The following is a 25,553-nucleotide window of genomic DNA, read 5'->3' on the forward strand; positions in this document are numbered from 1 at the left end:
TAGTGTATACATTTTCTGGGAGGCAAAGACTGTTGACTAATCCATAACTGACACATCCTAAGAACTGTTTGGTAGCAAAATGGTGACGTAAGCTGGTTTGTGTATCCCGTTTTGCTCTGGTGCATCGCAGTTTGCTTTTACCCCTTGGTCCGATGGGCATAGCTTTCTTTGTGCAACACTGTCTTTGTGCTGATTTTGACATTGCTTGCTGTGCACTGTGAACTAAGCCTGTAGGACTTTCTGTGTTGGGGTGTAAGACATACTTTTAAATCACCGCACCTCCCTGAGAGCGTCTGGGACCAAATCCCGACGCCAATGTGTCCGACGTGAGGTGACTTAATGGGGTTACATGACTGATGGTTATGACCTTACTCCTGCTCTTCTCCACGTGTACCTGTGCATATAGTCCCATATTATGTGCTGATAATCTGAGACGTAAAAATTGGTCACTTCAATATTCCCTCTCATTGCCTCTGTACTCCGTCGATCCTGCAGTTGTGACTTAAGATTTGACATATTGCAAATAACACAACACATTTTCAGCACATCTGAAACTGCGGATTGTAAAAAAACAAAGCACACACACACACACACACAAAACCTAAAACATTTTAGTCTGGGTCCACCAGGATGCTGAGGAGAATCTGTTTTGTAGTTTTTCTCCTTGACCTTGAAAGATGAGAGGTCCTGCTATTTCAGTTTCACGTACTAGACATTTAAAGGTGCCAAATGAAGGTCCGCTGCTTATCTTCAGTGAATAAACTCATTCCCGCTTCAAAACTAAAATAAAGCTTACCTTTCAGGTACTTTTCATACATATATATCTGTGCATTGTTTTTATTGGTGTCAAAAATAAAACAAAGCCCTCAAAGTGAGGAAAGCGCCAATGCTTAAATCCTGTTCAAGAGAGAAGTTGTCTCACCTCTTTGAGGGGGTCGTTGAGTTCACTCAGGATGTTGTCCTCATCAAAGATTTTTCCTTGGTAGCGGTGTTCGTAATAGTCATGAATTTTCTGCCGCATGTCTGCTGGAAGCTTGTGGAAGGACATGTATTGCTCCACTTGCTTGTACTAGGAAGGCAAAGAAAAGCAGAGAGAGAGTTGTTCAGCGAAGGGTCGTCCCGTCCGTGTATAAAACACCAAATATTATTCTAATAGTTTTTCATTCATGAAAACAAGCAGTGGTTTTCAAAATCCACATTGTATAAACAGCATAGCTGCATTAAAAAAAGAAAAAAAAACAACAGTCTTTACAACAAACTGTTTTTGTGTGTATTGAGGTCAAGTTGTGATCTCATATAGTCGCAGTGTCATGTCCTGGTTCTGTGTGTGGGGAGGGAGAGCCAGAACGAGGGAGGCAGGTGGTGAAAGAAAGTAGGAACAAGTACAAGCCCGGGGCTATGTCAGACCAAGGTAGCAGTTCTGATTATCTCAGCTATGCAGGAAGCCCAGTTGTAATACACAACCAAGCTACAATCTGACGTGAACTGGCAAGGTATACCTGGAGAGATTTCAGAGCTGTAGCAAAAATTCAGCAGATGGTAGGGTACTGATGACTGTTAAAGTGGTAATTATTTGCATTGTTACTTTTAAATAATTTCTTTTGGCGTTTTAGATTTGAAGAACACAAACTGCATTGATTATTAGGACATGCAAAGAAGGATTCAGCGCAGTCACAAGTGGACAAAGAACACAGAGATATGAATCACAACCCTTAGTCTAGACTTTTAGAAGAGTGGAGGCAGGATGGAAGACTTTTGTGTTGGCCCTATGAAGTGGCCAGCAACCATATGCACAGTCATGTGATCACAAGTTCAACAAAATCTGTGGGCAGACTAGCAATTCAGACAAAATCTGAAAAGATTGTGCTACTGTTTGGCCAGATCGCTCACATGGCCATTGATTTAAGGGGGAGGAGGAATGGTGGGAGTGTGGGATGAAGGAAATGATGAGAAAGTAGACAGAGTGGTGGGTGGCATGTTTTGTAGCCTCACTGTGAGAAAGCCAAATGGCCTTTGACTGTACAATCATGGTCGGATGCCAGACCTGTGCACAGCTGCCAGTAACACAGATGTTAGAAATATCCTGATAATTAGTTAAATCTATGTGGGAGAAAAAAAAAATCTGTCCAAATGAACCTGCAGGAATATATTGACCCAAAAGAGAGAAAAAATACTTAGGCTCATCTATTTTGATCAGTCTTGGTTTCCTACCCGCCTGACACCGGAGAATAAGCACGATCTCTCAGGCTGCCTCTTGGAATCAAAGTCGAGAAGTGAGTGAGAACCAACAGCAGTAGTGACGTTGGGTGCCCGCTCCGGTGGCGGGCTCTGTGACCGATGTGACGCAGGTATTGCCCACAAAATGAAATTTGTCAGCGACAGAGAAGACACTTGAGTAACAATGCCTCCCTCATTGATTCCCCTCCTGGCTGCAGAAAGGTGATAAGAGGCCGGGCTTTTGTTTGCAGGAAATTGATTTATTTTGAGAAGTTGGAGAACATCAGTAGTGCTTCAGCCAGGTTATTTTTACTGGGTTGGCACAATGCATGTCATGAAATCCTTGCTACGTCAGGTCTGATCGGTTAAAGTGGGCCGGAACGATTCAGAATGGCGATACGGTGTCTACCAGTAAAGAGTAAATCAATCTGACTATCAGTTTCATACTTAACAATGTGAAGTGAGGTCACTTTTCCTGGGCTGAAGCCCGGTGTTCCCTCTAGCTGATGCCGTCGAGACACTCGCAAACAAATCAGAAAGCGATGTCACCGCTCGGCCCTGCCACCTCGCTCCCCTTCTTGAATTTCAATTCCCCGATTTCATTCCCTCCATATGATGAAATTTCAGAATCTGTGCTCCCGTGATATTGAAAATAGCATCACGGCTGTGTGTGAGTGCATTTTTTTTTTTCTAAATCAAACTTATTTAGGAGAATTGCTGTTGACCATCGCAGAGAAATGAGTCTCAGCCTCCTATCAGATGTTGATTAATGTGTTGCCTGTAGCTATTGAATTTTGTCGTTTTGTAATCCGATGGGTATTTTTCTAATGTGATGTCTCAAACAGAGTGGAGCTGCTCTTACAAAACACCCCAGCTGGTTTCTGCGAAACTCGGCTGTCTGTCTTCCATTCTACTGGTAGGGTACACTAAGCTAAATCAATTTTGGGAGTTCTATTGAGATGAGTCATTTTTTCCCTGCTGCACCGCTAGACTGGATCATAAGGTTCACCCACCTGCCTATTCACACTCTAACCCCTGAGGTTTGATGTGTGGCCTCCGGCTTTAGATCCTGGATATGTCTAGACCTTCTTGTTCCAAAAGAAACTCGACAACGTGTAGGTTTCTGTCCCAGACTATTTCTTGGCTTTTTTGGTATTTTTTATCAATTAAACAAACAAGACGTGATGTTTTTCTACTTGAGGTTTTGCAGAGTCATGGCAGCTGTCTTTATTTTAGTTCAGGCACTGGCATAGCTTCACATCCAAAACAATGAATCATAAATATTCTCATGTAACTCTCAGACAGAAAGCAAATGCACCAGCATGTAGGATTGTTTTGTTTTCCATGTGTGATCTGTAAATGAATAAGGCTATTGGTTAACTTAAATGGATATTGTGGACATTTTTTCGATGAGCTCAACCATGTCTGGCAAAGTAAGTCTGAGCCTGTTTATGGTAATTCAGCACCAGGCCGTCAGAGCGGGCCGAGATCACACGTGCTTTCCACTCTCATTTCCTCCCTCCCACTCCTTTTCATTTCTCTGATTTCTCTCTTCTTCTATAACTTCCCTCTTTGTCTGTTTCCTGATGGCCCTCCTCTCTTGACCCATTTTTCTGGGCAAGTTTAGTTTATATTGATCAGAATCTCTTCCCTCCTTTCTCATCTTCTGCCCATCTTATGAGCATGCTCTGTCCTTAGCTAACTTCTAACCTCGCACCTACATCCCTCCACGTTTCCAACCCCCCCACAGCTGTTGCAGCGATGGATGTAATGACTAGGGGCTGCGCACCCTGAACCCATCCCTGCTGCTCCTCAGCCTGCTCCGCTGATATGCACAGCCATGCAGCAAATCTGAGCCTGAGCTGAATCTGGCTACACACTGGGGCTCTGTTACGATGAACATGGCATTCACAGCCTCAAAGCTGTCAGTTCAATGCCTGGAGGGATGTTGAAAGGATAAAGTAGGATGTAGATTAAGCAGATTTGCCATGAAGCAGATGTACATCACATACTGAGCAAGAGACATGTCACTAATTCAAACAGTGACTTTGAACGGCTGACTTGTCCGCTGTGGGCAACCTGCTGTCAGTAATTTTCAGTGGACAGTGCCGTGGCATCTGTTTGTGATTGATTATTAAATTATGTTTTCTGTTAATATGGATACCTGCTTTTGAAAAAAAAAACCCAAAACAAAACAAAACTCCATACCAATAAATTCTTGTGTAACTGGTAGTGTTTTATTCAGTTTTCAGGCTGAAAGGTCTTTCACTGAACTTTAACGAGCCCCCAAAACTGTATCCTGATTCTGTACTGCATCAAAAACTACCTCTGTGTAAGTCAGCACCAGAGTTGCTGCACTGGGGAAACCTGCTAATAATTTCTGAAGGTTGAAACAAAGTCTGTCAGGAAGAAATTAAATCAAAATTGAATGGTTTGCACTCTAGGCATCTCACTGACGTTCCCTTCTTTAGCTGACTGCATTAGCCTTGTCCTTACATGATTTGGTAAGGATTTTTCTACTTGTACTTTGGAATAGGGTTGTGTCTAATGGTGAGTTTTAAGTGCCAGCACTGCGTCAAAATAATACAGATGGGATGGTTTCTCCAGATTCCATTGACCATGAGACAGACTGGCAAGGTCGGGCCATCGTTTCACCGTGGGATGAATTGATAACAGCTAAATGCTTTCATATGCAGGTGTAAATTAATGAAGTGGTATTTTAGCATGTCCTCTTATAGTCATAGCCAAGGTGACTCCACCGATGTTCCAATAAGAATTATGGCAACAGCCTCCAGCAGAATAGCCGATGTGTACTTTGTGTATCAGCATGCCTTTCTATGTGTGCGTCTGTGCGCGTTTTTTCGATGGGGAGATAGTTGGTCTGCAAGTCAAGTCGATAATGTAGAAGTGTGAATTGTCGGCTGGTCTATGTCTCGGACCTCCTCATCCCAATGGCCTGTGTGTGTGTGTGTCGGGGGGGGGTGCCTCACATATTGTGAAATGGGTTGTGGAGTCCAACCCGTTGGTCCACAAGGCTGAGAGAAGGCCTAATTTATTTAGGATGAGCCACAACAAACAGGATTTTAATGACGAACTGAAAGAGCAAAGCCCTCAGATTAACATTTTTAGGCGCCTGGAGGTAATTAGCATGACTTACCTTCAAACAACAATATCTGAATAACATCCAGTATCATGTAATTCATATAAACCTCTTCTTTTTTTTTTTTTAATCTCAGACTCTGGGCTCTTACCTTCTCTTGGTATTGCCTACGCGAGGAGTCCAATGATTGGATTAGAGCTGTAGCATGGCCCACAAACATGGCATAGCACGTGGCACCTACAATCATGCTCAGCATGGTGATCCACAGGTCAGACATGCTGACGGGCGCCCGGGCGCCGTACCCGATGCACAGCATGTGGCTCATGGCTTTGAAGAGGGCGTAGGAGTACTGCTTACCCCAGGAGACGTTCTGCAGAGATGGGGAGAGAGAGGAGAGGGAACAGAGAGACAGAGAGGGCGTTGGGAGGAGTTACTGCAAGGCAAGACAGGGAAGGCTCTGCAGCAGACAGGATGGAAAGACAGGCTTTCCTTTGATGGATCACTGAACCTCCACCAGACATTCTGCCAACATGTTCCTCATGCATCAAAGCCTAATGCCCTCACTGAGTGGCTGAACTTTCCACCCTTTTCTCTTTCTCTTTCTCCTTCACCCGGTCTTCGGCTTACTGTACGTTTCCCTCACCACTCTCCCTCCCTCTGCCTGGATGTATCTGTCGACTGAACAGTTCACTTGCAGATGCTTAAAAACACCCGGCCCTACATTATTTTCAGAGGTCTGATGCATCATTTCCCCTATTCCCCAGGGCGTCTTTCACAGTGTGTGACAGGGAAAGGATGGGCGGACTGGCTGCCTTGTGTTTTCTCTCTCTTAGTCTGGCTTGATTTTTGAAAGTGCTGCAGTGGGATTCATTGTGTTCGAGGCAGGAACGCGGTTGGAGAGCTGGCCGAGGATGCAGAGCTGACGGTCATGTAACCCATCAGCTCAATTCTACGAGAGTCTGCCCGATTCGACCACCGGCGACTCTTTTGAACCACTCAGTGTTTCAGACGGAGGGAAGTGAGGAAGGAAGTGAGACATCGGGTTGAGTTCCTTTTATCATTCGCAGCATGCGTTCCACTCACGGAGTGATGTCTCCTCGTGTGCCGTCAACTACATAATAATAATAATAATAATAGTATCTGGAGCTGGGTTCATGAGGACCCTGTTATCCAATAATGTTTCCAGCTGGGTTTATGAGAATCCAATTCACTAAGTTGTTTAAGGAGAATCTGATTAAGTCGTTGCAGAGATGCCAGTCAGAAGAATAATTCAGCTTCTGTGACTCCTTGGGTTTATCATTAGTATTTGACTGGAGTCAGTCTAAGACCGAGCTACTGTGAGATCCAGAGGGCCTATGTTGTATGTGTTAAGACTTAATCCTGAAAAGATTAGCCTGCATCAGTGAGGAAGGAATCAGCCCTCTGTTTGACATTGTCCTGAAGGCTTCTGTCTTGTCACAACCTCAAAGTACAATTTTTTTACTACATCTGCTGCACTGAAGCTACGTTCACACTACTCCTCCATTTCAGCTTCATAATACTTCATTTCTGCTATGTCAATGCCTGGCATGCACACTACTCCTGAGTTTATGAGCTCTTATAACCGAGACCTCTGGAAATGCTGCCGGGTTCATTTTAATTCAAAAACTCAGGGGTTGCATTATAGTCTGAAAAGGCAAAAATGGAGGCCCATAGAAGCAGCCGCAGCCTGGAGTTTCAGAGCAGCTGGAATAGTTTGTTTTGAGCCTAAAGGACAATTTTAAAACAGCCTTTTGCCTATTTATGCGAGAGGAAACCACTTCCTACAAGGGAGCATCATAGAAGATTGAGAATTCACTGCCTGTTTCACCTCTGTTTCTGTTTCAGATTTGTATTTTTATTTATTTATTTTTTTGTTAGTTTCAGCCTTTAGAGAGAAATCCTAGCTGCGAGCCGGACCAAGATTTTGACTCATCATTTGCACACTTCATGTCAAATTTGAAAATGGATCACACAGGGGTGCACAGGGTCTCTAGTGAGCAGCTGAATAGGCTACACCTGTGAAGACCCAGCATCTGGAAACTCTCTGAGCCAAAGCCAAGTTGCTGACTCTTCCAACAGCTTCACCTCCTGTGAGCAAGAAGTGCCGAGGAGGCGCTCTGTAATATCTACCTCATTGTAAACAAAAGGCCTATTGAAAAAAATATGAAAACCCTGGGTGACTCACCAGTTCAGTCATTTTTTTCAGGAGACTGATTAGAACATTTGTGATAATGTCATTCAAACTTGGCAGTTTTAAGGACAACTCCATTTTATGTGCCTCGGCATGGTGCTGTCTTAAAGATCCATACTGATAGCTTTAATTCTTTTTGTAACCTTAACTGCAATGAAACAATTTGTAGCTGCTACATGTTAAGAAATATGCAATATTCTTGCTGTGCCACACAACACATGCACCAGATAATGTGGACAGGGAATAAATGCGTCCAACCATGTTAGTGGAACAAATGGCATTTATGAGTGGTTGAGATGGCGTGTGACTGGCCAATACTTAGGAGGGCGTTTGTTTTGACGTGTGTTGAAAATATTAGAAAGTGGTGAGAAGTGTTCATCAGAACTGTTTTCATTTCTGTTGAGCAATAAATCGAATAGTTTGAGCTCAAACTAGTTTGAGTCTTTCTCTCAGTTCAGCGACAGAATGTATCAGTGATATTTGTGAATGATGTTTCGTGTTTCTGTATGAGGTGGGACCATAATTTCCAAATAAATAGTGCCTGAAATCTGCCATTGCCATTTAACTAGAGCGATACGAGAAATTGTGAAAATTGAAAGACGGAAGTTCACAATTTTGTGTAAGTGGATGTCAAATTTTGTGTGAGTGAGAAAGATAAACTCTTAATAACAAAGAACGTATCAGCAACACAATCACAGGAGTCCTCCATGTAGCACCACAAAACAAAACACCAGTGATGCGGTGATAAGTGCTATTTTTCACTTCTCTGTTGTTCACCAGTTTTGTTCCTGGTACGTTTTTTTTTTTTTTCCTGGCCCGCAGTAGGTCTGGTGCAGTGCTTTATGATTGGAACAGCCAGTCATGCACTTGCCTGTTGTTTTTCTTTTATTTTTTGGTCTGTTGACAGTTGTAATCAAAGGGCAGGAATAAACATGTATTTTTCTCCAGTATGGGCTAAAAACCACCACTGTTGTTTCTTGCTGTAGTGCCTTCTGTGAAGACTGAGTCATTGCAATATTAACACTTTTTCCCACAAGAAAATCAGTTTTATATTATTTTTTCTATACTCTAATATTCCTTTAATTAACGTGGCCAACCTAGCAGATGTATTCAGTTCCTCCAGCTTTGCCCTAAATATAATTAAGCAATGCATGCAACACAACATGTGGCATCAGGAACTACACGTTCATCTGTCAGCCGCTCTGCCTTTCTTTCATTAGCAGAATGGTGGTAAAGTGAAATCAGAGATGTCATTATTGCCGGTATTAAAACTAATCTCATACCACACACTGTGCAAGTATTCCAATCAATATAAGTGCATAAGTTTCTGTGATTAGACTAAGATAGGGATTTGGCTGTGCACGCTTTGGTATTTAAAACATTTGCCGTTATTTCTATTCATTAACGTTGACATCGTGCTTCTGGCTGTCTCCTCGCACAGGATGTAACTGGCTATGTGGTCAGGAGGACGGCGTGGACTGATGATTCACCAGCGTCCCGTTGCCCAGTGTGACCCAGAGGCGCTGGTTGTTGTTGATACCTACATATAACAATAAGACTAACAGGATGTAACGCTCGGCTGGGCACGGGTCGACCCCCCCACAAGCACTCATGGGGCAAAAATCTAAAATCGCCACGAGTTCACATCTGTACTCCTACAGATGCACTGTGACTCATTAGCTGTCCTAGTTTCACTGCAGCATAACTTACTAGAGGAAGGAAGGAAAATGCATTAGCTTTCTGTTCCCTATGGAAATAACACTATAAGAAGAATGTTGACTTTCCAAGATTTCCAAGATGTTTTTTGTTTTTTTGTTTTTTTTGCTTTTCTCCATTATCTGCGCATTAAAGGCCTTTTTTGTTGTAGCTGTTGTTGAAAAGAATGGAACTGAATGAGCAAAACATCCGCATTAACTGATGGTTTTAATTACTAAATCACATAAAACGCTCTAAAACCCGGCAAGCTGTCCCATGCACGGGGGAAAAAAATGTGACGCACAATTTTCATTTTTCAATTACATAATCAAACTACAAACTGTTCTCCCTGGGAGGGCACAGAAGGCACGGCGGTCTTTGAACAAACGACCATGGAAGTGGAGGGATTTGCAGGCGTCCATGGGAACTGCAGTTGGCACGTAAAGCAGGGAGCCATGTGTCTCAGTGGGGATTTTCGTGGGTTCCCCTTGACTCTTATGTTTTCATACTTTGCATCAACTCAGCTTTTCTGCTGAAGGATCCTTCTTTGATTGGCCAAGCCAAGCCTTGATGTGTTGGTGGAGGTGCAGTTGCTAATTATTTTTGTTTTGGTGGATTAATCTGCAGATTTTTATTTTAAGAACGTCAAAAAATTATGAAAATAATTGGGGAAAAAAGGCCCAGTTTGGAGTCATTTATATATATATATTTTTAACCATCATTAAGAGTTGAGTTCAGCTAGATAAAATTTAAACTAAACTAATAAATGTTTCATATTTTTGCTTAAAATGTAATGGAAACTACAAATATATCAAAAATACCCAATTTAGTTTTATAAACGCTTCAGTTTTTTTCAGTTGTGTGTTTGATTAGTTGACTGGGTTAAGTAGCAGGGCAGCCCAACACAAAGCTGTTTGTGTTATTATCTGCTTTGTGATGAGTTTACTTCCCTAAATCGCATAATGTATTTAACTTTTCCACTTTGATAGCGCCGTCCTTTTGACTTTCTCTGGAGGGTTATGAATAAATCATCAATGACTTTGTGAGCAGAGAGGCGACTTTTCTTTTTCTCAATCATGTGCAGCAGCCACTTTCACTGATTACCACACCCTCAATCAGAAAGGTTAAACTCAGCCCAGAAGCAAGCCGTTCCACGTTTGGAAATGAAAAACTGTCTGAACTCTCGAGACAACGATGGCTTCCAAATTTAAAGACTGATTGTGTGCCCATCAGAAACTTATTTTGAATGTCCTGGAACGGTTCCTCCCCTCCAACAATTCTGGAGGAAATACTCAGACATTTCTGAATGATTCAACAAATCAGATTGAACAGAACTGACTGAAAGCAGGGGACCCATATCCATGCAGATTCCAAAGATGTACGTCAGCTCAGTTTGGTTTCAGTTGGTTCTCAATCATAATGCCAATCAGAGCCAAGAAAAGGAGCAATGGCAGAGGACCGGACACTAGACCAGATGACTGGTCCAACTTGAATCCAAAATATGTTTTGGTCTTTTCGAGTACTAAGGTCAGCTGGATCTGTGAAATCTGAGTCAACATAACCAAAAATACAGCAAGCCAGAACTGTGCTTTCCACTACAGGACAAGAGCAGTCTGGCAATTTTACTGGCATGAAACCAGTTCATCGCCATGTTGGAACGAGAGAGGAGTGGGGATTAAAAAAAAAAAAAGGCTTCCTAAATTCATAACTCTGGACTGAAGCCACTTACTTTGGGAGGTTTGGGTGGTAGTGGGTGGTGGGGAATGAAAGAGGCCAAGAAGGGCGACTGAAGCTCAAGGGAGGTTATGCTTGGTTAGTCAGGCTTTTCAGTTGTAGTGTGTGTGTGTGTGTGTGTGTGTGTGTGTGTGTGTCTGTCTCCCTACCTACATTATCTGTCTGCCTCTAACTCTCTCTGAGACATGAATCCTCAGCAGACAGCTGCTCAGCTGTCTGCTTCTGAATGTGAGCCACGACAGAAACAATGCATACACTCACAAAATGCACATTCTCCAACACATACATCGTCACACTGTACCTGCAGACATAAGCAACAACCCATCACCCTCTCGCCCGTGCCAGCAAGCATTATCTTGACGGGTGATTAAGTAAATGCAACCTCTAAAGAGTAAGAAGCTACTCTCAGGCCATTAGTCAAGCAGATAACAGCCCTACACCCTGTGCCGCACCACTCAGCAGTATCTGCAGTCCTCGTTGGCCCTGCTCTTCTTCTCACAGCTGGAGACAGAAAGTACAGAAGCCAACAAGAGAAAAGAATAATAAAAAAAAAAAAAAAAATCATCATCAATTTTAGCTTATGGGCACGACTGCATAAGGCCTCACACCCCACTGATCTGAGATCTGACATAGTTGTCATGTTGTTTCTACACGCTGCATACAAATGACTTCACAGTTTGAAGGAGAGAAAGAACATAGTTTAATCAGTAATCACAGCCGCTATAAGCTTCCAGCACAAAGTTATCTTATATTAGCTTATTGTTTCAGAGGCCCTTTCGCAGCATCTGGCTGTGGCTGTGGCTTTCTGAGGCGCAAATGATCCGACCACGCAGGGGGCAGCAAATTAGCTGTTTACATGATGCCCATTCTGTATTGATTTGCATACAAGAGGGGAGTTAAGCTGAGAAAAAGAAGCTTTTAATCACTAAGCTCAGTTACAAGTTAATGTGAATGCAGTGCATCAAAGGAAAGTTTGAGAATATTAGCTGTCCGGGCTTTGTATACACAACTACAGTATTAACATGCATGAAATGATATCACTAGATCGCAAATTCATTTTGGAGAAAACAGAGATGGATCAAGTCTGTTTGGATGAATAACACATGCTAGTTGGTAGCAGGCTCACTTGGGCAAGTCGTTGCCTCAAAGTACAGATAAGTGTTGGATACAGAGCTGTGATGTTGAGCGGAGTTGACATATGCACCCCGAGTCTGACGCCCCTGAGCAGTCAGTGTGCATGAGGAGTAGAGAAATGTTTGTCGGAAAGAGATGAGAGGGCAGAATATGTCCACGGGCGAGCATTTACAATCAGCATTACCCGGGAGGTCTGCACAGACTTCTACACCACCACATCGCTCTGAGAGGAGCAACCACGGTCATTTGACCCCAACTCAGAGAAAGAGAGGCAGAGAGGCATTGAAAAAAAAAAGAAAAGAAACACAATTAAAGGATAAAAAAGGAGGAGAAAGTCTGCAAATGATTCAAACAAAACAAATTTCTTCATGCACACCTTTGTAGTTCTGTAGAAGCCAAATATGTGTAAATAAATGAATTTGCTGCAAATGTTAATCACTGGCTGTGAGAATTAATATTGACTCAAACATAAAATGTCAAACTGTAAAAACATGAATTTAGTGATAGCAACTAATCTTTTTGGCGATTTCATTCCATTATGTTTTGTTCTTTTCAGTTTTATTGTTTAGTTTTAATTGAGAATTCACTCAACTCATCTAAACAAAAAAGAAACAAAACAACTATATTACCAGAGAATTAATTTCTTGAGTCATAACTCTCCACTGATGCTTGCAAAGATATTTGACGATCTGAGCGTGAAATAAATGCATTTAGTTAGTTTTATTTTTTTCAAAAATCATAAAACCATTTTCTTATTTTGCCATAGTTCAGTTAACTCAGATTTCCTCGGGGACTTACACTTTCTAAGCTGAACAAACTGAAAATGATTTATTTGGCAATCTTTGCTTCAAAATACTGTTCCTCTGCCTTTCTTTGTAGGTCGGCAGAGCAATTACGAACTTGCAAAACCATCCCTGATGAAATGTGCCTGCATTTCTTATTTACAGACGGACCCTTGCTCCACATTAGATACTATATCAAAACAAAACACCAAGAGAATGCTGCATCGGCTCTGTATCACACCACAAACTGTCAGTTCTCTCTGTGGTTCCTGCTCTCCATCTGTAGATATCCCTTTACTTAAACATTTATAATTAACACACCTATCATTATGATGGATATCGGTATTTATAATACTATATATACTGCACTTTCATATTTCCGCCCAATAAAGTGTGCAGAGCATCCACCCCACATGCCAAAGCTCATGCTGTCTAACATGATCACCGACTGTTTTCAAATCATACCTCACATTCTCCCTAGTAAGGGGGCGGTGAAAGTCTGATCCAGCAAAGGTTCATCCAGCCGCACTGGAGCTCAAATATAGGTCGAAAAGAAGGAATGGCAAGCCTTGAATTTAAAGATTGTTCACGTTATAATGGATTTCCAAAACAAAAACCTGAACTGTAAAGGTTGAGGAATACATTAAATTGTGTTTTGGCTAATTTTCTTACCACTAATTGCCTCCTGTAGGCTTGCTGAAAATGAGATGCCTGTCTTTTGCTAAATATGCCACCATTTCCACTGCCAGCTCGACAGGTACAGCAAAAGTAACAAAGTGGGTCACAGGGCTTAGTGAATGGCCAATTGACTGACTGACTGTGCTCAGTGGCACTGACACATACCGTGTTGATATGCCAAATGTCAAAATAACAAACGAAAAGAGGAGAGGGTGGAATACTTACAACCATACCATTTAGGGACACCCAGCAGTCAGGAGGGAAGTCTTGGAGGAGAGGCACCAGGTACTGCAGACAGCCATCCCAGTGACACAGAAGTAGCATCATCCCTATCAAATTAAATATTCTTACCACTGCACTAGCCAGGTCATAGGTCATATGGAAGATCTGCCAAAGAAAAAGAGAGAGAAGGAGACACCTCAGTTAGACCTCTTTAATACAATGTTCTCAGTGTTGGTCTCTTAAACATCACATGTAGTTGTGTCTCCGAGGTAAACGTATTATTTATTTTTAAAATCACGTGGAGACATGGAGTGTGAGAGTGGAGAGTTTTTGCGCCCACAAATTTTGAACTGCTCATAATTCAACATGGCTGCTTTCCAAAACAGACAGACCAGTGGAGGAACTGCACCTACAGCGCAGAGGAGGTAATGCAGAGCGAGTGAATGAAATTTTGAAGGAGGAACGGGTGTGCAGAAACACCAGGAGCCGGGGCGACTTTCACCGCCGACGTGACTATTAAATCAGAGCAGGAAGTTTCAGAATAGAAAGTCATCAGCAGGGTGAGTAACCACATCTGCAATGAGAAGTGGTTTCATTTACAGCGGATCTGGGCGAAGAGAATTGGCTCACAGCCGGTTGGCTGGGACACTAATTCAGACATTCTCATTAGCATGTGAAACCCATTACTTCTTTCCAGGTTAGTTATTCCACAGTCATCCTCACGTGGAAGGTCATTTTTTCATTCTGACCAAAGTTAAATATGGGAAAGAAAAAAAATAAGATTGGTGGGTTTTGCATAATAAACCTGTCCCATTTGCCAAACTGTTGAATGAAAGAGTTCAGGTAATTAATTTTTTTAAGCTGATGGCTTCCCATTCTCTGAAAACTGCCCATTTTACTTATAAATGTAATGGCAGGAGTATAGTATGCCACAGTACGCCAAAATTTTAGTTTCAGGTAGGTTTTAGTTATGAGACCTCACACATGCTTTCAAGGTCAGAAATAATGCAAATAATCAACAAAATCTAAAGTAGATTTGAATGATGCCAGAGAAGTAATGCCAAGGATTCAAGTTTCAATTACAATCTATTGAAATACCTTTCTTAAATAAGAAGTTCAAAGAGCTGTTATTACTTTGTTTTTTTTCCAATGGTGTATTTTACTCTTATTTTTAAAGCTGTTATTACATAATTTTTTTTCTAATGGTGTATATTACTCTTATATTTAAACGTAGAGCCAGTCAGAGTTCCAAAAACTCAAGCAGTGCTCCCGCTCCAGAAAAGAAGGAGCCTGAGGTTGGATTTCATGAATTATGGAGTAATTCTGAATTCGCCAATCTACCAGCAGAATCCCACCAAACCCCAGGTGTTTTAAAAAAGCTCTTTGAATCCACATCTCTCCAACCCCGGCCTATTGTGACAGTCCTGTAACCTTTCTGCACAAAGGACAGTGTCCACACACAAAACAGTAGAGAACAAGAGACTGAGCTGATGCTCAGATCCCTCTATGGTTCATCTCATCCACGGGGGGATAGAGTGCACTGCCCTGAAAGGCTAAAATTAGCCACTAGCTTACAGGGTGGCTGTCTCAATGCACCCACTATCTCTTCTGCTGCCTACATCTTTATTCTTAATTTAGCAGAACTTTCTCTCCCTGCGTGTGTTTGTCTGTCCATATTCAATATAGTTCGAAGACATGATAGGAGAGAAAAGACAGCTGGAGAACGGGAGAGACAAAAATCAAAGACAGGAAGAAGATGAAGTTAACTAGTAGCGGTGCATATACCTGGAGGATAACAATAGGAGCGGAAAACAGGAAGTAGCACTTTGGTCCCCCTTTGAATTGCAAATTATTCAGCTCAGACAGAAATAGAAAAGGGCCAACTGCTCGTCTGCACTTTTCCTCCTTCTACTAACGCGTAATCGAAAAACACAGCAACGTAGACTCTGAAAAATGGGGAGCTGGTTTTAGGAGACAGCACAATGTGTGGAGGTTGCTGAGTGGATTGTGCAAGTTCCCAGAATTGATTTGACTTCGCTGAGAGGCCCTCGCAACCTTTGGGTCACACTGAGTCACTGTGACCTGAGAGGAAAGAAACTCATTAACACAGTGCAGGGTTTGTTTGGGTTTGTATTTCAGTTTGAAAATTCGGCCAGCGGCAGCAGCTAGCCACAAGGTAGTGTTCTATTATTAGAGTCCTTAATAATAGAAGCTCCGGGTGTAGATCGCTGGTCTGGTCAGAGGATTATACAGGATAACCTTCATCGTGATGTCAGGATGTATTAGGATGAATTTTAACCACTTGAAGAGGGTTGTTTCAGCTGTTGCAATTGCTCTATTGGGACCAAAACATTCTCTGCATAAAGCAAATACATTTCATTTGTAACAGTACGAAGGTACAGCGCGTTTGGACAATGATCGCTATCCAGTGTCTGCATTTCTGCAGTGTACATCTGCACACTCGGGTCACGTCTCCAGTTTCCACAACGAACATGCTCCTACTGGATCAGCACTCAGCAGTGTGAATGAGTAACACAGAGGCCACACAGGCGGACACAGTTGTGTGTCTGTGCAGCTCATAATGGTTGATGAGAGGCCCGTTCAACACAAACTGGAAGAGAAATCAAACCCAATCTCATGTAAAAGTAAAATGTCATTGTGTTTGAGGAGGTCAGTAAACTAACACTCCTGGAAATGCATGTTGACTTCTGAAGGAGGATTGTGGTCAGTGAGAGCCTGAAGAGGCTGACTTATCCACTGAGAGCATCATAAGCACAGTATTAAAGATGAGCAGTGCTACTGACGTAAAGGTTGTCCATTGATATTTTAATCAGTGAGCAAGCTTCTTCCAACAGGAAATGGGGCTTCTGATCTCAGTATCATTCATACTCTGAGTTTGGTTGCCTCTTTGTCTTCTTTGCTTTGTAAAACTGCTGTAGCAGAGCGTCGATAGTACAAGCTCAGCCTTACGTGCCGTCAAACCCTGCCTCTCTTTTGCGGTTCTGATGTGTCACTGTGCTGGTCCTTCATCGGTGCCGTGATTACCTATGTAGTTCCTAAAGGTATCCTGTCCAATGAATGCAAAATATCTCCTTGGTGCAGTGTTTGTGCATTTGCATGATAATAACCACCCGCCTCAGATTAAGAGCTGCTGTGTGAAAATTCGTCGATCCGCCTGCTCACATTTTAAACACAAATGTTAGACACAACAAACGCATTAACCTAGCTGTCTATTGCAAGTTTTGAATTTGTTTTAGGAGTGCCCTCTCTGCCACCATAAGCTCTTATGACTACAGGAAATAGGTGGCACTGACAGGATGGCAAAGGCCCTGCCAATATGCTCAGCTGGCATTGGCAAAGTATAGGCTTAGAATTAAGTGCATCAAGCTTAAATTTGACTGGTGACGGGGGCAGAGGTCGCCAAAATCCTCTAATACAGAGGAGACAAACAGCCAAGATGTAAAGTGATAGCGACACAAGGTCACACGCTGGTTGTTGTCCAGCCAACGCGGCGCTCATTCACATTAGGCTTCTCCACGTCCATTCACTGTGACGCTATGGTTGAGTAGAGCGGTTGAGAATATGGATGTACACCTCAAATCAATCCCAGAATTTTCTACATGAGAGCCCATGCTTGCATTCAGTGTATAAAAATCCTTTAGGTGATCCAGCATGTGCTTTATTTAAACTTTACATTGCGTCTGACAGTCAGGTTGATATGTTTTCTGTAGGTCTGCAGAGAAAAGAGCATGCAGGAGAATTACTCATCGTGAAGCTGTGGGCCTTGGACACGCAATTACAAAGTGCTCTTTATGCATCTTCAAATTGGACATGAGTGACCTCTGTTTGAGGTTAGTGAGGATTAGCGAGGGACTAATTTGACGGAATTAAATCCACCACTCGCTATTACATTGAAGGATGGCACAACTGCTTCCAGGAAAATCTGGAATTCTCTCGCTTAAAATCGTCTTGTAAATCTCCTTTTGGATCTCTTCTGGTTTCTCTTAATCACAAAATTACAGTTGAACTTGGATTTGAAAAATCATATTACCATGTCATGGGTATTCACTGGGATTTAGCCAGTCTCGCATTTTCTTCTTCTGTCCCTTTTCTTCTGCATACTAGAAAAAGTTTTGGGCTATTCCTCTTTCAATTTATATAAAACAAACAAAGAAGAAGAAAAAAGAAAGAGACGAAAAACCTCCTAAAGACAATGTTTGTCTGAGCAGATAAAGCTGAAATATTTCATACACTGAAAATACATTGCAAGTGGTGCTTCTCTTCCCTGAAAGAAAAGCAGTTTGCTGGAAGTAATTCCGAGTCATGTGACAGCAATGCACTATGTGTAGTGATGTTGATACATATATAGTCCAAAAGTAAATAAACACAAATAGACTTGGCATCGTTTCCGAGCTTCGGGCGGCATTCTGTATGCTCCGAGAAGCTAATCAGTCTGCAAATCTGTATAGGACGCACACAGGGGTGTATCAGACTACACAGAGAGCGCAGAGTCATACATCTAACACGTCAAAGCTGCGTAAATCTGCACACCGGTTTCTGTGCATGGAAAGGACCTGACTCTGTGGTGGCAGTGTATTTGGGTAATGAGGCCCAACGGTAATTTGTAGTCTGAGACCTAATTAAAAGGCAGGTGGAGATCGATGGGATCTTTGCATGGGCAGAAAACAAGTAGTGATCTATTAATGTAGCTGAGAACACTTTAAAGAAATGATCATTATTTCTTCACAGCTTGCACTTCAGCCTTATATGTCCAATGAAGAATGGCATCATGGAGGACAGGCACATCTGTGTTATTAGTAATATAAGCAGAGTGGCCCCTTTCAGTGTAATTTTGTTAATTGTGAATTATTGACATATTCAGGTGCAAGAAATGGAATCATGTCAATATTGTAGCTGTGGCATTTTACACACTGCTGCAAAGTTACATTTGTAGCATGAGACAGCTTTATATGTTATATGCTGATTATGTTTTGTATGAAAAGTTAGTCCACCACTGCAAATAACTGATCTCTGATCAGTCACAGTACAGAAGATGATGAGGAACAATCAGGCTTAGTAATTCTTCCCGGTGTGGATTTAGCTGCATCACTTTGATATGAGTTCATTCAAATGCTCAATTGTTATCTTCACGTTTGACTGTGGCCCCTTCAATTAATATTCTTCATCATCAAATACAACTGCTAACATCAAGGACTCGGATATAAATGTGTGTGGTAATTTTGTTCTATGTTGAATTAGCCTATAGCAACCATTAATCAATGAATTCATTTCATTGGATGAGTCATCCCTGGGCAGAGCATCAGTTACAAATTAAAATTAAGACTCTTCCAGCCCAGGTAGCTCTTTCCTACGGGAGCACGGCCGTTTTCTTCCATCATTTCTGTGTCCATCAGCAGAATTCTCTTGTTCCTCCACTGAGCACATCACACCGAGCTGCCTTGCCCGCTGTCTCACCCGCTCTGCGTCTATTTTGGTCGTGTGAGCGTGATAACCTCAACACTTCTGTTCTGCCTTAATCCGTGCTCCACCCTTCGGAGCTGCATTGGCAGAGAGAGGCAGCATCCTCTGGAGCAGAAGCTCACGCAGCCACGGAGGTCAGGTTTATGATTTATGCTCATTTGTGGATTGTGCAGAAAGGACTCAAACTGAAATTATCTATGAAAACCAAAAACCTCTCCTGTCAGTACTTCAATACATTTTGACCCACACAGCCAGCTAAGCCTCCTTTTTATGCCTATGTGGACATGATTCCATGCAGAGTCTGCAGGGATTAATATATGCTGTTGATTTATACACATTCTTCTGGAATATTCTGTCATGGCTTAGAAAAGTGTATAAACAGGGGAATGCTGATGCATCTTGATGCATTTGGTAAACAAGTAAATGGGAGGCGAATGCTCTGCTGTTTTGTACCTGTAACCTGAGCGGTGGTACGAAAATGATCATGCAGCCTACACACAGCTGACCTCTCCAAGCAGTATCGCACAGCAACGCCTCGTCAGTGCAAAAGGGAAAAATCGCTGGGAAAACATGTGAACATGGACATATTGTTCAAGAACATGCCAGCGGGCTCAACCATTTCCCCGTGTGATCCATTTTCCCACCAATTGTCTAAGTCTGTTTTCAGCACAAACGGTTTGACAACATCGTTGCGGGGATGAAGTCATTGTCCTGACTGAAAGATAACAGGGAAGAACTAAGCCAGTACTAAGATTAGTAAACAGGTCAGCGAGAAAGATCACACAACTGTCTAAATGTTTGATTTCAGCCTGCCTTATTTCTGCTGCTCTTGGCACAGATGTAATCTGATGATTTCTCACATAATTGGGTTTGAGGGACTTTGTTCTGTGTAAGTTAAGAGTTATTTTTAGAAGCTGCTTTGATGAGTTTATATTTATACAGCAGTATTTAATATGCATTTAAAATTTTAAAATGCCCAGCACTTTGACAAACGTTTTTGCCAACAATTGTGTAAATAATGCTGGAAAAAATATTATTTTGAGGTCATACATTTGTCCTTCTCGACATTTTAAATGAGATACTGTAGATGGCAACATTTTTATGCAAGTTTGGAGCTGAAGCCGGGATGTGATGAGCTTACCTTAGCAGGTGTGCACCGACCTTTGTTGCAAAGAGGACATCATAAATTGCCTGTTTGTGTTATACCAGCAAAGCTAACTGCTTCTTCCTGCCTCCTGTATTATGCTAAGCTAAACTATTAAAGGCTGAGCTCTGGCTCCATTGTGAACTCACAGATCTATCCTCTCAGCTTATTCTCTGCCAAATGGCAAATTTCCCAAAACTAATTACACAAACACACATTGTGTTTCTTTTTTTTTTCTTTTTTTTTTTTTTACTAAACTGAGTTGATGTCGACTTTACCTTAAATTTTAACTCTGAGTAATGGGATAGTCACGTTTGTAGGCAGGTAGACAGGCATGCCAAGAAATAAGACAGGCAGAAAGGAAAATAAGTGGAGGAGTCAGAAATTAGCTTTTTTTTTTTTTTTTTTTCCAAGTGTCATGAAGAAGTGAAAGAGCGTAAGGCCATGTGTGTTGAAGACTGAGTTGTGCTAAGAAGGCAGTGGGGGAAGATTAGTGTCCATGTGAGTGGAGGAAGGATTTGACTGGATTGACCAGGGTGACCTGCTGTGCTCATGTAAACATCAGCAAAATGGACCCTTCATGCCACAGTTTATGGCAAAGACGCACCCTTTCCAATGTTCCCATGCGGACGGAGATGGCCCCGTAGTATCATTTTACATTTGAAGCTGAGAATCCGAGACCCCTAAAGCTGAAAGGCAGCGTGTGATGGTGCTAATAGTGGCCATATTTCCTCTCAGCATGATACACACTGGGGTAGATGCGCGTTACATACAGCAGAAAATGGGGGTTATACATATAATCAGTCATATTATCCACAGTGGAGCAACAGCGCATCATCTCATCTTACATAACTCTAACTGTGTTGGCTGTAGCATCAGGACTACACCTGATAATGCTACATAATCTAATCTGTACTGTAGTCACACCATAACAATACTCTATGGTGTAATAATAGTCCATTGCTGTAATAATGCTCATATACAAGACAATATGAGCTCTTGCAGCCCAGCCGTTCTGATAGATGAATGAAGGCTGCCTCACAGAATCTATCCACATTAACTCTTGGGAAGTGAAAGTGGGAGAAATGCTTCAGTAGTTACTAATTAATTAATTTGCACAAGGCATCATTACAGGAAGTCTTCCATGAACAGTGTTGCCCCCCTTCCTCTCTAAATAACCAAGGGATCATTATGTGCCTCACGGAGGATCAATCAGTCATGTATGTCGGGCTTGCAAGGATTAGTGAAGTGATCAGTCTTTGGACAGAAAATGAATCAACTATTTTAATAATCAATTAATCATTTAGAACATTTCGCTTTGAATGGTTCCATCATTTAAAACTTGAGGATATACTGCTTCTCCTCATACCATTGTGTGACAACTTTAGGTGACAGACTTTCATTTTAAGGAAACAAGACAATCTGGCACATTAGAACATTTGCCCTCTATTGTTTTATGAGCTGAACGAATAGTCAGAGAAGTACTGGGATATTAAACAATGTTGAAAAAAAGTGAACAGACCAGCCATCTTATGGCCAGTGATCCCCAATGCATGTTTCCTGCAGGGTGACCCCCCCACCCCGAGCATACCCTCTGCTCACACACAGCTACCACCACCAACAGCCCAGTGAACAAAAATAACCGAGATTAGCCTAATCTCCTTTCTTATCACTTTAGTCCCCTCCCAAGACTATATATGTCATCTGTCTGCTTACTGTACTGTGCACACCAGCAGAGGGAAGCTTGTGTTCATGTGCGGCGGCGGTGGGGGGTACCCCATGGGTGCAGACAGAACATCAAAGCCACAACCATAGACCCATTTCCCTGCCCAAAACTCAAGAGGGGGTTGATGAAGTTCTGTCTGAAAATATTTGTATCTTAATATTGAAATATGATGCGGGCTGAAAAACAAAATTGCGCTTAAAAATAAGTGGCAGATGTTGGAAGGAAGAGCAGATGTTTGTTTAGTTTGGCTGCTGTGGGGCTAATGAAAACATCTATGCCCCAGGCTCAATAACAGAAGATGGCAGTAGTTTTAGGGCACAGCGGCAATAAATATTCCAATTCAGTAATTTGTGTAGCATAAAATCAGCTTTCTTTGTCCTCCAAAAAAGAGATTACAACAGTGCTTGTTCATAATATCTCCACGTCCACCCTCCTCGCTGGACAAACATTTCCCTCTCTCTTTTTCGCAGTGTCACTGCCTCTCTGTCTCGCTGTCCTTACCGTGCACACGTGTCTGTTTACGTCCAACATGAAGTACAGGGCTGAACTCAGAGACAGACTGACGACAGTAAGAGATGAAAAGAAAGAGACAGAGAGAGAGATAAATAGACCTGCTCCCAGTGGAAGGGTGGACCATCTGAAATGCCATCCTTCAACTTTCATTGGCAGTGTAACAGTGAAGCTGGCTTTTGTTGCTGTAGATTAACTTCCAGATATCCAGTCAGGAACAATTACATACATACTTAAATCTGCCTCACTAGCTCGGCTGACAGAAATAAGATGCCACAGCAGCAGAGGACATGTTGTAAGTGATTTTTAACCTACATCTTGTCTCATTTCAATGCTTTCACTTTTACTCTTGTACTTTCAGTACGACGCATATTAAAAGCAGCACCTGCTCGTCATCTCCAACCTACACGCAATTTAAGGGATGAGTTTTGGTAAAAATCGTTTGCAGGCTTTTTCTGCTGACATGCAAATTTTAATAGGCCTGTTTTTATAGTGACGCCTTTAAAATCTTTTTCTGTTTAATGCAGAAACTAAGTGAAGCTGTGGAGCTATAATTAGTTTGCTTAAAGCTATACTTTTATCTCTATTTTAACACCACTGGTGTCACAATTAACTCTGTACTCTAAAACATATGGTCAAGCAATTAACACTCTCTACTGCAGTTAACAAGACCAACTAGCAACAGAAGGAGCACTCAGTGACTTGGCAAGGGAAAATGGGTTCCATCTACAGGGGATAAGGAGAAAAAGTCTTTCTTTCAGGCAGTGGAGTCTGGGATTTTCCACCCTGTGGGCAAGAGCAAGCTTCCCTCAGTAAGCTGAGCAAGAACATGATTCGAGGCACATTATGTTCATCATCAGAAAGCCGTGTCTTAAAACAGAGGGGACAAGAATACAGACGGCATGAAAGGGAAAAAGCATTGTCCTTCATTTTTGTCTGCTTGACAAAATTGAACTGAAGTAGTCCATTAGGCTTCTGCGTATGTGTGTGTGTGTGTGTGTGTCGAAGACAGGGTAAAGGGAGAGAAATGGACAAAGGGGGAGGGAGTTTTTGGAGGAGCTGATGCACCAAAAGAAAGATTGAACCCCCCCAAAAAAGCGTGTGTGCTGTTTCGTTAAACTAAATTTAGTGTGACTAATATCTCTGAGACAAAGATAATTAAACATTTTGGTTCTGATTGCTGAGACGCACTGTGTTGAACAGTGTGGGTGTCTATTAGGTAAACGGGGAGAGATCCCTCTCCCCAAAATATGTCAAAAGTGTGAGAATCAGCCTGTCATACATAAGACATAAAGACATATGACGGAGCGCCTTGGCCCCCCCCCTCAGGCTGTGACCTCCCCCCCGCCAGCCAGCCTGGCCATGCCATGCAGCACTGTAAAGTGGGTGGGGTTCTCGAATGTGAACAAAAAGTCCATGACCCCCTGTGCTGCTCTCCAACAGCCAACCACAGGCTCAAGCAAAGCGGAGCTCAGTCTGATTTGAATATATTCAAAGTCTTGGGCTGCCTTTTTAGATGCAAACGTAGCCACTGTAAAAATGAAAACATTTGTTAAAAAAAACGCACACAGAAAGCACTGACTTGCTGAACCGAATGCAACAACGCATGCATACGCATCACAGTGGCGCTTGAACACTGATGAAAAATTCAAGAGTGAAAAGGAAGGAGCAGTGAATTCACTGTTCCGTAGCCAAGTGCTTTGTAGCCCCGGACAGCAGATATTCCTTCTCCACACTCTTAAGTGACACGTGCTCATTTTTGCTGAAGTGATGAAAACAGTTTATTGTGTACCAACAAATCCTGGATTTGTTTGTCATGAATCATTACAGATTTAGAAAACACACAGCCAGCATTTGATAAATATTAGAAATGGGGGGGGCAACAAAAACCCAACAACAGATTTTAGATCAGCCAAGTAGATGGGAAGCAGCTGCTTCGTAGGAGCTGTATGTGGTACATAGGTGGTACTGTCGTTACACAAGGCTCACATGTAACTGCATCCAAACGCTGTGATATTAATGTGATGCTGTTATCACCACAGTGCTCTGAGCATCAAGGCTGCAGCTGCAAAAGCTGTACACTCTCTCTTTAGGTGCGGAAATGTCTATTTAAACCGCCACATCCTCCTTCTATATATAAAAACACAAAGGTAAACTTCACTAATGACACACACAAACCCCACCTCAGATTGAAGGCTGCTGCTGCTGCTGCTTTGATAAATGAAATGTACTTCTCCAGGCATTAGCGTCCTCAATATAACTAGAAGAGAAATCACACCTTTCTTTGCTTTGCAGAAAAATGCCTGAACTATCAGGCTGTTGTCAGGACATCAAATAGCAACCACCAGCTGTGCATCCCCGGCCATGTTGGCCTTGTTCGGCAGTAATACACAATCAGGTATCATTAACACCTGACACTTTGCCCTGCAGGGACTTTGTCACCTGGTAGAGTTGCTGCAAACCTCCTTAGTATGTAATTTCCTTTTTAAGCAACTTTAATTTCACTGTCATTCGATTCATTTCTGTCTTAATGTCTTTAAATGTTAATCATTTTTTCATTATTCATCGTATTTGTCTTTACTGCGGTGAGCTCATAAGCTACATACTGTTGGCAGACTGACATTTACTGAGTATTGGGCTGCAACACGATATATGCTAGCGATTGGGGGGGGGGGATTAGTTACCATATGCCACTTCTATGCTACAGGGCCTGATATATCCAGATGCATGCACACAAAACTCACACACACCCAAACACACAGACATGACATAGTCCTGCAATAATCCTTAGCCTCACACATCACATCAGTTCACATCAAATCATGTCCCGTAACAGGAAGCAGTTATATACAGTCATCAGCCCGAGGCTCTGCTCCAACATGGCTCTTGCACAGAGGAGGGTCCTGCAGCCAGCGACT

General features: G+C 42.3%; 1 protein-coding gene across 1 annotated transcript in view; it reads right to left on the reverse strand.

Annotated features, from left to right (window-relative positions):
• hcn1 (hyperpolarization activated cyclic nucleotide-gated potassium channel 1) overlaps positions 1-25,553 on the reverse strand; it is a 53,891-nt gene that overhangs the window by 15,315 nt on the left and 13,023 nt on the right. Inside the window, exons 3-5 of the mRNA XM_029516116.1 lie at positions 13,778-13,939; positions 5,469-5,687; positions 923-1,069 (exon numbers count right to left, since the gene is read on the reverse strand). Of these exons, the coding sequence (XP_029371976.1) occupies positions 923-1,069; positions 5,469-5,687; positions 13,778-13,939 (528 nt within the window). The remainder of the gene's footprint in view (positions 1-922; positions 1,070-5,468; positions 5,688-13,777; positions 13,940-25,553) is intronic.

Source organism: Echeneis naucrates, chromosome 12, assembly GCF_900963305.1.
Source record: "Echeneis naucrates chromosome 12, fEcheNa1.1, whole genome shotgun sequence".
Taxonomy (NCBI): Eukaryota; Metazoa; Chordata; class Actinopteri; order Carangiformes; family Echeneidae; genus Echeneis; species Echeneis naucrates.